General features: G+C 42.9%; 1 protein-coding gene across 5 annotated transcripts in view; it reads right to left on the bottom strand.

Annotated features, from left to right (window-relative positions):
* Positions 1-11424, bottom strand: part of Ankrd42 (ankyrin repeat domain 42) — a 46564-nt gene extending 35140 nt beyond the window's left edge. For 4 of the 5 annotated variants that reach the window (XM_059271341.1, XM_059271357.1, XM_059271367.1 and 1 more), the window contains exons 1-3: positions 10431-11424; positions 7552-7718; positions 1827-1934 (exon numbers count right to left, since the gene is read on the bottom strand). In XM_059271341.1, coding sequence (XP_059127324.1) covers positions 1827-1934; positions 7552-7718; positions 10431-10488 — 333 coding nt within the window. In that variant the 5' untranslated portion in view covers positions 10489-11424. The remainder of the gene's footprint in view (positions 1-1826; positions 1935-7551; positions 7719-10430) is intronic. The other variant, XM_059271348.1, reaches the window with a different exon arrangement.
* Between the last annotated feature and the right edge of the window lie 1184 nt (positions 11425-12608).

Genomic DNA, 12608 nt, shown 5'->3' with positions numbered 1-12608 from the left:
GGCTGGCCTTGAACTCACAGAGATCTATCTGCCTGCCTCTGCCTCCCGAGTGCTGGGATTAAAGGCATGTGCCACCACCACCCAGCTCAATGAAAATCTTAAAGTGAATATTTATAAGCTTTATTCATATTGTCAGGACTGGAAACAACAAAAATATCCTTGAGTTGGTGAACATTAACAAACATTCAGACAATAAAATACCCAGCACTAAAGGAAATTAGTGATCCATAATCAACTTGACCAGGATTCTTGGGAGCTAGAAGAGATCAGGGAGCCTTGGGGGGTGGGCTGTCTCTGACTCTTTTGCCTACTTATGGGGCCCTTTTCCTCCTACTGTGTTGCCTTGTCCAGCCTTGATGTGCCTCATCTTGTAGCTTGTTATGCCATGTTTGATTAATATTCCTGGGAGGACAGCTCTTGTCTGAGGGGAGGTGGCAGGGGGAGCGGGGAGGGCTGGATAAGAGGGGAGGTAGGGTAGAGACTAGGGGAGGGGAGGGAAGGAAAACTGCAGTCAGGATGTAATGTATGAGAGAAGAATGAAAAAAATTAGTGATCATCAGGTATGTTGGTGCCTATAATCCTAGAACTTGGGAGGCTGAGGAAGGAGGATCACAAGTTCAAGCCCAGCTTGTCTTATACATCAAGACATTATCACTAAAATAAGCAAAGAAGCCAAGAACTGTGTCCTTATAAATTTGTCCAAATGCACAGTATGTACAATACCAAGAGTGAACCCCAGTGTAAATTATGGGTGTCAGGTAATTATGCTGTACCACTAGAGAGCCACCGGCTGGAAAGTCAATCTAACAATCGAAATCTGTGTATCTTCTGCTCAATTTTGCTGACCCTACAACAGCTCCAAAGATTAAAATCTATTTTTACAAATGAACTTTCAGTACCTTTTCCTTTTTTTTTTTTGGCACTGAGGATTAGACCCAGAGCCTTGACCATGCTACCCCTGCATTGTATCATGCAGCTACACTCCCAACTCCCTCCTAGTCAATATTTTTTTATTTTTTTCTCACTCAGCATTTCCATTTTTAATCAGCCTTTATTTACCAATACCTTAGCAAAGGATTACTCAGTCATAATTCCTACCAAGGGCTTTAAAAGAGAATAATCTTCATGACCTTGTCTAATCTAACCAGCCAATAACAGTCATAAATGATATACTGGGTACTTACTGTGTTTTAAGGATTATAACAATAATAATAAACCTTGTAAACCTAGGGAATCAGGACATTTGTAAGGATACATAATCAACTACATAAAGAAGGCCTTGATGAAGAGCAAGCCCACAGCACAGCACCAAAATACACAACATAAAAAGTCTAAGAAGGAAGAGACCACTGTAGGGCAGAAAAGAGAATTGGGGTGCAAGGAGTGGCTTGAGCTAAAGCTTGTTGGAAGGAACACATCCAGCAAAGCTTCACTTGACCTAACTTCCCAAAAAGTTACTATTGTATTTTCTCTTTCCTCTTACTGCCTACCTTCTCAAGTTAACACCCATAACTTCGAGAGCTAAGATTTGAACAGATTTATACAATACAAACATCTGCACCACAGCAGCAAACCACAAACAAGATTCTCTGGTCATGAGTGTGATAGCACTCAAAACAACCCAATTACTTCAGAGACTAAAGAATCTACAGCTACATATCATCGATGTGGCTAGCTGTTGTCCATCATTCCTTCTTTACAGCATATAACTGCACATGTTGGATCAAAGAGAATAAGAGTAAAATCCAACAGAGCTATGATAAAGTAACTGAACTCACTGAACTAAAAGGGAAAAAAAAAAAAAAAACAGTAACCAAAATCATTACCTGCATACAGGCATCCTGACCCCGGATTGCAGCTATGTGAGCTGCTGTCCATCCTCTTGCAGTTTTCTGTGTGGTATCAGCACCCTGCCAGAGTAGCCAGTGAAGGCACTAAGAGAATAACAGCATTAATGGGTGGTATGTTAGATACTTTTAGTATTTTTATATTTTTAAATTATAACTTTTAAATTTAGTCTTTCATGAGATTCCCACTATAACATGAAAAACAACATAGATGAGTGTAAACCCAGTGTAAGAAAATCAAAAGCACCGGGCAGTGGTGGCACACACCTTAATCCCAGCACTCAGAAGGCAGAGCCAGGCAGATCTCTGTGAGTTCGTTCAAGGCCAGCCTGGTCTACAGAGCGAGATCCAGGACAGGCACCAAAACTACACAGAGAAATCCTGTCTTGAAAAAAAACCAAAAAACAAAAAACAAAAAAAAAAAAAGAAAGAAAGAAAATTAAAAGCACAAACACAGTGGCACAGCAACCAATATTTGGCTTCACTGTCAGGTAAGAGAAAGTAATAGAAATTATAGCAAACTGGAAGCTATATTCCTTGTCTACCAGGTACACTTGATACTAAATTATAGACATTTCTTGCTGTGAATGAAATAAATGCTGGTCCAATAAATACACCACTTGGCTAATTTTGTACATGCCAAACAAAACCAATCTGTGAGTAAGTTTCCTCAAGAGCTGCCAATGTGCAGTTATAATTTTCTTTTTTGTTCTTCTCTTCTAGAGCTAGAAAGATGGCTCAACAGTACTTGCTGCTCTTCCTAGAGACAGGAGTTCAGTTCCCACCACCAATGTCAGGTAGCTCCCAACCACCTCTAACTCCATCTCCAGGAGAATCCAACACCCTCTTCTGGCCTCAGCACCTGCACTCACATGCACTCTCTCGCACACACACACAGGGACACACACTCATATACCTAATTAAAATAAATCTTTTTTTTTTAAGAGTTGTGATCTTGCAATGTTGTCCAAGATGGCCTTGAACTCCTGGATTCAAACGATTCCCTGCCTTATTCTTCTGCGTAGCTGGGAGTACATAACTAGCACTTAACACTATGCCTAACTTCTACTACAAATTTTTAAATGGGCCCAGAAACTTCTGTATCGAAACAAACACTGTTACTTTGATAGTATCTCTAAAATACCTATAACAGGGGTTTTTAAAAAAAGAAGAGCAGTCAGTGAACTAAAACCTGAGGGTTTTTAAACTAACCTACATCTCACCTTACTACTGCACCTAGAGGTCTGTGCAGCATCTGGTGTTTAATCTTTAAATACTTAACTTCGCACATTCTACTTCTAAGAAGCACTTTTCCTTTTAAAAGAATTGACTATCTTTGACTCATTTCCACATCCCTCATAACCTGCAATTTACTAAAAGACTTATCATTTAGGCATCATTTGTCTGCCACCAAAATTAATGACCAACAAAAAATTTTGTCATTTTTTTTAAATGTTTATTTAAATAAGCTTGGATGTTTGGGACACTGCCCTCTTTTTATAGCTTTTTATTATATTTATTCATTATCTTGTCTGCATGATTCACACATGCCTACATATGGAAGTCAAAGGACAACTTGTGAGAACTAGCTCTTTCCTTCCACCATGTGGGTTCCAGGGGTCAAACTCAGGTTGTCAAGTTTGGCAACAGGCACCTTTACTTGCTGAGCTCTCTTCCTAGTCCACTTTTTAAAGGAGCGCAACCTGACTAACCATCATTTATTCGACGAATATTTGTGGAGAAACGACTATGTGTAAGCACTGTTTAGCTCCTTGAAATTAAAGCCACTATAAACACTCACATGCTGCTTTAGCATTTCTCTTGAATAAATATGTAATAAAAGTGCTGTTACATAGGAATAATGTATGTTTTACATCATAACAAAGTACCCAAATGTCTGCCAGAGTGTCTATTTTATTTTAACGTCTCACCATGCATGAGTGTTTCTGGTTCTCCACATTCTTGGCCAAGGTATTGTCATTTGGGGATTTTTCACTTTCTCTTTCACTGTTACTATGTATATGTAGCTTCTCACTGTAATTTTAATTTGCATTTCTCTAATGGCTAATGATGTTGAACTTCTTGGGAGGCTCAATTGCTGTCCAGCCACACATTCTCTCTGAGAAAATGTCTAATAACTTTTGCACATTTATTTTCTTACTGTTCAGTTCTAAGTGTTCCTTATTTAAACTGGATATGATTTCTAGTCGAGGATATGGTTTGTAAAGGTTCTGTCCTGCTTTTATATAAATCTTACAAGTTTTATATTTAGTTATGATCTATTTTGGATAAATTCTATATGGAGCCTAGTATGGATCAAGGTTCACATTCATTTCACATGAAGGTCCAGTTAGGACAACTAATAAAAATGTTATTTGGGGCTGGAGAGATGGCTCAGTGATTAAGAGTACTGATTGCTCTTGCAAGAACCCGAGTTCAATTCCCAGCATACACATGATGGTTCACAGCCATCCACAGTTCCAATACTAAGGAATCTAATGCTCTCTTCTGACCTCTGTAGGCACCAGGCACACACATCATACACAGACATACATGCAGGCAAAGTACCTACACACTTAAAATAAAATCAATCTAAAAAATAGTAATTATTAGAAAAAAGAAAAATGGACTGGGTTCAGTCCTCAGTACCCATGCTGGGTGGCTCACACCTGCCTAGAACTCCAGTTCCGGGAGACCTCTTCTGGTCTCCTCAGGCACATGCACACATGTGCACTGCTGCGGGCCACAGGAATATATCATAAGAACTCAGCTGGTTACGGCAAAGTCACTACCTGGAGGGATCAAGGATTTCCTCTAGAGGAAGCCAAATTCCAAGGAGCTTTTGGTGTTACTTGGCTTGTTATATATCAGCTGTATTCTGTTATGAAAATCATGTGTGCCTTCATAGTTTTTCCAATTGACTTTTCCCTAAGAAGGGCTAACAGTGTGGACTGATCACTCTCTGGACATACACATTCCAGGTATTTGGAGAACAGCCTCAGGAAAGGCTTTCTCTGGAATCAAGTATCTCCCTTAGCCACTTTCAAGGACTAGCAGTAATAACAGTCCACATGAAAGTCTCCTGATTTATGGTAAATTCCACAAAGAGACACCGTCTAGGTCAGGTGGATGTTCAGTAATAGCTTTACACAATTTAGCTCGGACCCTCCTTTATTACAGCCTTACTAACATTATAGACCTTTAACTCCTTATCTAACCACTTCTAGGAATATTTAGATAATCCTCTGCACTGACAGCTATGCTCAGCCAGAACCCCAGTTCAAGCCTCCCTGTAATTATCATCATTGGCAGCATCCCGCCAGGTCCATCCCCAGATGGAGGAAAGTACCTTAGCAGAGATACCTCTGTACTCTCTAAGAACAGACTTAACCATCCAGGCTACCTGTTTGAGAAGGCCTGGTGGATGTGCCAATTAAGCTTTACTTCCTCCTTTCCCAAACCTTACTGCCAGTTCCAGATCTCCCTTTAACTATCACCAGAGGCATCTAGCTGTACACAGGTTGCCTAGCGACTGAGCACACTTTCCCCCACCCTGCAGAAAAAACGGCAGATATCTTGGACAGATAGGAACCACAGGAAAAAAAAAGACAAGTTTTATTTTCTCCCATTGACCTAGCAATTTATAGATTCTTAACATTTTCTACTAATCACGTTTAAGATTATAGTTGAGCACATAAGATTCCCTCTCCTTAGATATTACCTGAATTTAGCCTTTAGTTAATTCATTTTCCCATTGGTCACTTCCCTTTGGGGTTGCAAATGATAATTAATGGTTATCGCCTCTTAGTGTGATTCTTATCACCCCTCTGTTTGACCTTGGAAGCCTGGCTTTATATACCAGGACTTCCAGGGCACGAGAGATGGAGAAGAGAAAAGAGAATGGAAGAACTAGATGGGTAAGAACTTGAGAGGAACAAACTGAGATGGGGAAGAACTAGGTTGAAGGGCTAGAAGAGAGTAATGGAGGAATGAGATGGAAGATGAGGAAGAGTCAGATGGGGAAGTCCTAGCTGGGTAAGAACAAGCTGAAAAGGACCTAGATGAGGCAGAATTAAGACGAGAGAATTAAGATAGAACTTAGATAAGTGTAGAGAGAAATCAGGCAAGAAAGGAGCTAGGCACGAGAACAGAACTGAAACTATGTGTGTATAAAGGATGTTATGCCAGAGGAATTAAACAAGTGGACTACAGAGCTCGGTGTGCTGAGATTCAATTTCCTGAAAACAGTCCTCGCCATTAGTAGTTCTCTCTCCTGAGCCCCTGGGATGTATAATATTAAGGCTGGTCCCTCTAATATTATACAAGACTGCACACTATCCACACATGCATACATACACATAAATAGAAATATTTTTAAAAGAAACAGAAAGAAAAGCTACTATATTTCAGTAAGAAAAGGAAAGGGCTTGTTTCTACCTGGAGCTTTCCCTACCCATAGCTTCATAGTGCAGATCTACTTGGTTATATAGTTCCATTTTCCTACCAGAGGGTCATTTTATTTAGAAGGGAACAAAGTGAACACTAGGCTCAAGCATATTGTAGAGAAAAATCCCAACCTCAGTAGCCAACAACTTGGGAAAACCAGTATCAGAAATAGTGTGTCATGATTTCAGTCCTTTATTCCCAGCACTCAGGAGGCAGAGGCAGGTAGATCTCCGAGTCTGAGGCCAGCTTGGACTACATAGGAAGTTCCAGGACAGCCAAGGCTATACAGTGAGACCTTGTCTAAAACATAAATAAATAAAATATCTTTTAAAACCTTTAAAAATGAATAAATGAAAGTAATCAATGAGGCTGAATGGGTACTGAAGGGGCACTAGCCAGCCTGAGCATGGCAAACATGGCTCTGGTAGGCCTTGCCCTTCTACTCCATTCCCTCTGCCTTGCTAAAACCCGTTAGATTACATTCCTAAAGCTAGCTGCCAAGGTCTAGTCCCTTATTTGGCCACTTCCTCCTCCTGAGGCTCACTACAAAGGTCCAGCTATCAAAGTATTGAAGTCCAGTAATCAAAAGACTGATAAATGCCCACCCTGTGCAATACTTAACTTTCTGGAGAGGAATGATGCCTAAGAAGTGTTCTTTGGAACTTTAAATTTTATGCAAAACATGAGCATGGGTTCATTGTCATGCTCTACAAGTTAGCCTCTCTGCTTGTCTTTAGAACCTAGTCACCATATTGTAAAGAAGTACAAACTAGCTCCAGGAAAGAACTCAGCAAAACACCTACTTGGAAATAAAGTACTCAGTCTATATCCCGCATCAACCACTAGCTATCTGAGTGAATGAGGCTTCAGGAGAGTCCAGCCTCAGCACACTAGTTCAGTACTGGAGATTGAACCTAGGGTCTCATGTACCGGGGGACAGGTACTCTATCATTGAGCTATATCCCCAGCTGTGGTCTTCCAGCCTTCTAACTAAACATTCCCAGACATTATGGACCAAAGACAAGCTGTCACTGCAATTCAACCTCTTAGTTCACTCATGAGCATTAAAAATGGCTACTTCACAACACTGCATTTTCAGATAATTTGTTAGGAAGCCCTACTTAAGATCACTCAAATAACAGATTGAACTGAAAAGATTATTTTGAGTGTCAAGCATGAAGCCTTATCCCTGTATACTAAATTTATAAAACTATCATTATCAATTTATTTTAGTTTAACAGTAGTTATAGATTCTTACCTCCAAACTTCCAGAATGCGCTGCCCAATGTAAAGGGGTAAACTGATGGAGAACATCCACTTCATTAAGGTTGGCTCCACGTCCCACTATGTCTGAAAGCTGCTTGACATCTCCAGCCCGTACTGCATCATGTATACTGCCAAAATGCACCTTCTTCCTGGAACCTACTGAAAAATCAAATTTCTTCAAATAAATTACAGAACTGTGGAAAAAAAGACTAGAGCGCCGGGCGGTGGTGGCGCATGCCTTTAATCCCAGCACTTGGGAGGCAGAGCCAGGCGGATCTCTGTGAGTTCGAGGCCAGCCTGGGCTACCAAGTGAGTTAGTGAGTTCCAGGAAAGGCACAAAGCTACACAGAGAATCCCTGTCTCGAAAAACAAAAAAAACAAAAAAAACAAAAAAAAAAAAAAAAGACTAGAGCAATGAACCAAGAGAAAGCACATCCCTTTAGCTTTCTGGAAAATGTACTACAAAATTTAGACTATTCTGAACTAGAGTAGTCTAAAACATAACAAAAAAAAACAACAACAAATCACACAAACAGCCATGTTTCCAGAAAAAAAAAAGTTTATGTATATATGTGTTGGAGACAGATAAGATAGACAGTTTTGTGACTAAGGAAAGATAATAGCTAATATAAGCATACCACCTTGAAACATGAGAGATCCCAGTTGCCCTGGTATACATCTCAAGAATAAGACCTACATGAAACAATCACTAAGCACTGTTTATATAAACTAAAAATTGAAACCAACTAAGTATATCTTAATCAGACTTCAGGTTCTAGTTCTGAGCTATACAGCATGACCACTGACCCACCACCCTTCCAACAAAGGAACTGAATATATCAAAAATTAAACACAGCCATGGTGGTGAGTGCCTTTAATCTCAACACTTAGGAGGCAAAGGCAGGCAGATCTCTATAATTTTAAGGCCAGATTGGTCTACATAGTGAGTCCAAACCAGCCAAGGCTACATAGTGAGATACTGTCTCAAAAAAAGAAAAAGAAGGAAGGGAGGGAGGGAGGGAGGGAGGGAGGGAGGGAGGGAGGGAGGAAGGAAGGAAGGAAGGAAGGAAGGAAGGAAGGAAGGAAGGAAGGAAGGAAGGAAGAACTAAGTCTCAGAAAAAACTGGCATCCTAAATCTAGAGAAAGAAGCATATACAGAGAAATATAATTGAGTTCAGCTTACAAATATTGCTAGAAGTCATAACCTGCTAGAAACACTTAAATGATAATTCTGATGACTTGCCCAGGCTCAGTATCATAGTTAGGGTTCCTATTACTGTGATGAAATACCATAAGCAAAAGCGACCTGGGGAGGAAAGGATTTATTTCAGTTTACATGTCCCAATCACAATCCACCATAAAGGGACATCCTTCTCAGACAAAAAGAAGCCGAGCTGCAAAGAACTGGCACCTGAACAAGAACACAACAGAACAAAGATGAGTTGGAGAAGAGTGAGTATATGATCCCGGCTATGGGTACCAAGGAATGCAACTAAGATTGAGAAACCTGGGTGGATGAGCATCTGCAGAGGAAAAACACATGGAGTTGTCCTTTCCTATATGTGTACGTTAGTGTGCCTTTGTGCTCTGACAGCAGCCACATGGTTCTGGCAATAGGCAGTACTGCAACTATGGCTGAGCCATCAGGATAGAGTGTCTGTGGGAGAAACCCTAGGACTGCAGTCTGTCCACATTGTATGGGACAGCAAACCTGCTGCTTGAAGAGGGACATGGAGATGCTCTAAAAACAGTTAAGGTTCAGAGGAAATTTTGGCTTTTCTAGATGGATATGATGTTCTCGTCAAACTGCCCTGTAAACACCTGTTTATGCCCATAGATCACTGTTGTTGTCAGCCTCAACTCGTAACCACTGGTAAAGCTCAACAGGCAACTGTTACTGTGGCATGGTGACCTATTTCTTAATCAGAGGTAAACATCTAACAGTCAACTCTTCTAAGGCTCAAAGCTCATAGGAAAGAGAATACAGAAAGAACATAATAAAATGAGGAAGAAGTGAAAGGACTGAAAGATTCCATCCTACAGGAAGCTCCTTGAGCAGGAAGGTACACAACTCAAAATAGCTTTGGGAAGTCCCTGAAACTGACCAGACTCACTAGGCCTCTCCCTGATAGAAGAAACAATAAAAGCTGAGAGTCCCTCTCAGACCAAAGGAAGCTGAGCTGCAAAAAGACCTAAGAGGAAAAAAAAACTGCAAAGACTCTGTCTGAGACCAGCGGCCTGGAAGAGGTTCAGACCAGAGTTTCTTGGAAATGACACTCTCAACCTGTTGAGCTGCCTGCAGACTGTGCAGTGTGCTCCAGGTTTCCCAGCTTTTGTGAGCTGTCACCGGTGCTGGGTGGGCCTTGGTGATGCATCTGTCTTTGAGTCATTTCTGCTCCTGTAACTTCTCCCCCATATTCCTGTAAGTAACCCAGAAAAACTCATTAGTTCACCAAGTTGGAGTTTGGTGTTATCCAGTCCTTTGGTCTGTTGTGGGATCCCTCTCTGGGGTGAGTAGACATGTGTGTTGTGTATCCCCAGGAAAAGTTTTACCACACAACACCCATCCTCACCAAAAGGAGGAGGAAAAAGAAAAGGCCATAAATGGAGCTCCAACAGAATGAAAATTAGAAAAACGGATAGATCTAAATTACCGCAGAAAAGAACTTACAAATATCCATAATATTTAACAAATGATGTTTGAGCTGAGTAAGATGTCCGACAGACAAATGATGTAGATATAAAAGGGAAGGCTCAATAAGGGAATGTAGGGAATCGGTGAAAATAAAGGGCAAAGGAAAGTGATGCCCCCTGAAGTAGGAAAGGTGCCGTGGCCTAGACGAGGGATGACAACAGAAGAATGTGACTCACATGAGTCTGCAGTCTCCCTAGAGGACTTGGAGGGGCCTGAATTGGACACACCAGGCATGGTCCGGTCCTTCGCCCTCGGACTTGGACTCTGGGGAGGAGTGGAGCCCAGGCCCCTGCTGCTGCGCCGGTCTTCACTTGCTCCCACGCACGGGTCACTGCTGCTGCAGCTACTGGTTTCCTCGTCGCTGGCGCGGGGCCCACGATCCTCCCTTCTCTCCCAAGAGCCCCTGAAGTGGGAATCTTCTCCGCTGTCTCTCTCCCAGAAGCCACTGAGGCGGCGGCTGGCGTCTTCGCTGATGCTCACCCTGGAGGAGTTGCTGGCCTCATAGCCCCGGTCATCACTTACTCCTCCACAAGAACTACTGGGGCGGTGACTGCCATCGACACTTGCTCCTTCACAAGAACCGCTGCGGCCGTCACTGCCTCTGTCCCCCGAGTCGGGGGTTCGGGACCCTCGGGCTTCAGGGATGCCCACCCAGGCGTCTTCGCTGACAGCTCCCCTCGGGTCGCAGGGATGGGGGTCCGCGTCGCTGCTGCACTGGCCGCCGGCACCCCTCACAGCCACCCATGGGCCGCTCTGCCGGTGGCCATCGTGTCCCCTGACTCTCTCCTGGGAGACACTGCGGTGCTGGCCTAGGTCTTCACTGACTCTTCTCGAGTCCCTGCGGGAAAAGCCGCCGTCCTCACCTACTCGTCCGGAGATCCTGGAGCGGCGGTCACCTTCTTCGCGGTTTCTTTCTCTGGGGTTGAGGCGACAGGATCCCTGCTCTTCCACGACCCTCTCCCTGGACCCGGCGCCTAGGTAGCCGTGCGAGCCGCGGATCGCACATGCGCGGCGGCTGGCGCGGAGGCCGCCGTCTTCGAGTTCCTGTACCCGCGGGTGGCTGTGGCGGAGGCCGCCGTCCGCGGGAACGCTCTCCTCAGAGTCGTTTTCCAGCGTCTCAGTGCCTGCAGCCTGGAGGGAGTGGTGGCGGAGCCGTCGCCTTGGAAACAAGTACACTTCCGGTGTGTGGTCACTTCCGTATCCCTTGTGGTGGCGTCACTTCCTGCTTCCTTCCTTTCACCTTTTTCCAGGCTTCGCCCGAGGAACGCCGCGGGACGCTGGTGCCGAGTGGTTTTCGGTGGGTTATTTGTGTCATTTTGTGTTGTTTTGTTTGCTCAGTCTCACGAGCGCCTATGGAGAGCAGCCTCTGGAACACCCCGTCGTGGATCTCGCCCCCAAATGGAGGTCTCAAGACAGCGCTTCGCATAGCTGACCTGTCTGCCGCGCCGGAGGGGCCTTTTCGTCCTTGGCAAGCCTGGTATACTATTTCAGTGCTGGTTTGAAAGAAAATCTATTTTTACCCTATGGCTTCGCAAATAGAGAAAAATACCTAAAGGGGGCGGTAGGCGGTGCAGTCCCTGTCATTGTTGAGTGCTTGCTTCGTGTCGGGCTCTTTGATGTTCGCTTGTTAGGTGTCATCCCCAGTGTACATGTCGGCACTCAAGATGCCAGTCATTTGCTAAAGCCAAACAGCAGGTAAGTTCTAGAAACAGCAGCCGTTAGGCAAAAGACGACTCCAGTCCTACTTCAAATGCAAGGTTTCTTTCACTGTAACATTATTTTTAACTGAACCAAACCTTTCCAACAACGTTGCTCAACATGTATTCTTCCACTTCATTTTTACGAATGTATGCGTCGAGTTTTGTGCTAGCCGCTGAGAATGCAAAAATTATAAGCATTGTCCATATTGCTTGCACTCACTTCTCAGTTCGATTTTTTTTTTTTTTTTTTTTTTTTTGTATACTTGCCTTACCATACATGCATTCTCCCGTCAAGAGTAATGACTTGGGGTCCTCTAAACAAACTTTCTCATTTCTCTGTCTCTGATTATGTTATTTGCCCTCCAGAAACTATACTACCGCCCTCTCCATGGTTATGTTCTCTGAACACATTTGGGAAATTCCTGACCATATACCTTCTCTCTTGAGGTAAATTGATTTTCTTTAACATAGCTTTTTAAGTAGTAGTAACTGACATTTCTTGAGTTTATATGACCAGTCGAACATTTTTTTCAGTACTTTGTTGTTTTCAGTGCTTTGTATTAGTTTTTTTATTACTAAAACCTTGACTATTTTTTCATTCTACATATTTTAAAAAGCATCAAAGTTAATTGCTTGTGGATACACACTAAGTAG

Source organism: Peromyscus eremicus, chromosome 1 (assembly GCF_949786415.1).
Source record: "Peromyscus eremicus chromosome 1, PerEre_H2_v1, whole genome shotgun sequence".
In the NCBI taxonomy this organism is placed as follows: Eukaryota; Metazoa; Chordata; class Mammalia; order Rodentia; family Cricetidae; genus Peromyscus; species Peromyscus eremicus.
Note: the sequence above shows the minus strand (reverse complement) of the source record. Positions and strands in the feature narration are given on the sequence as shown.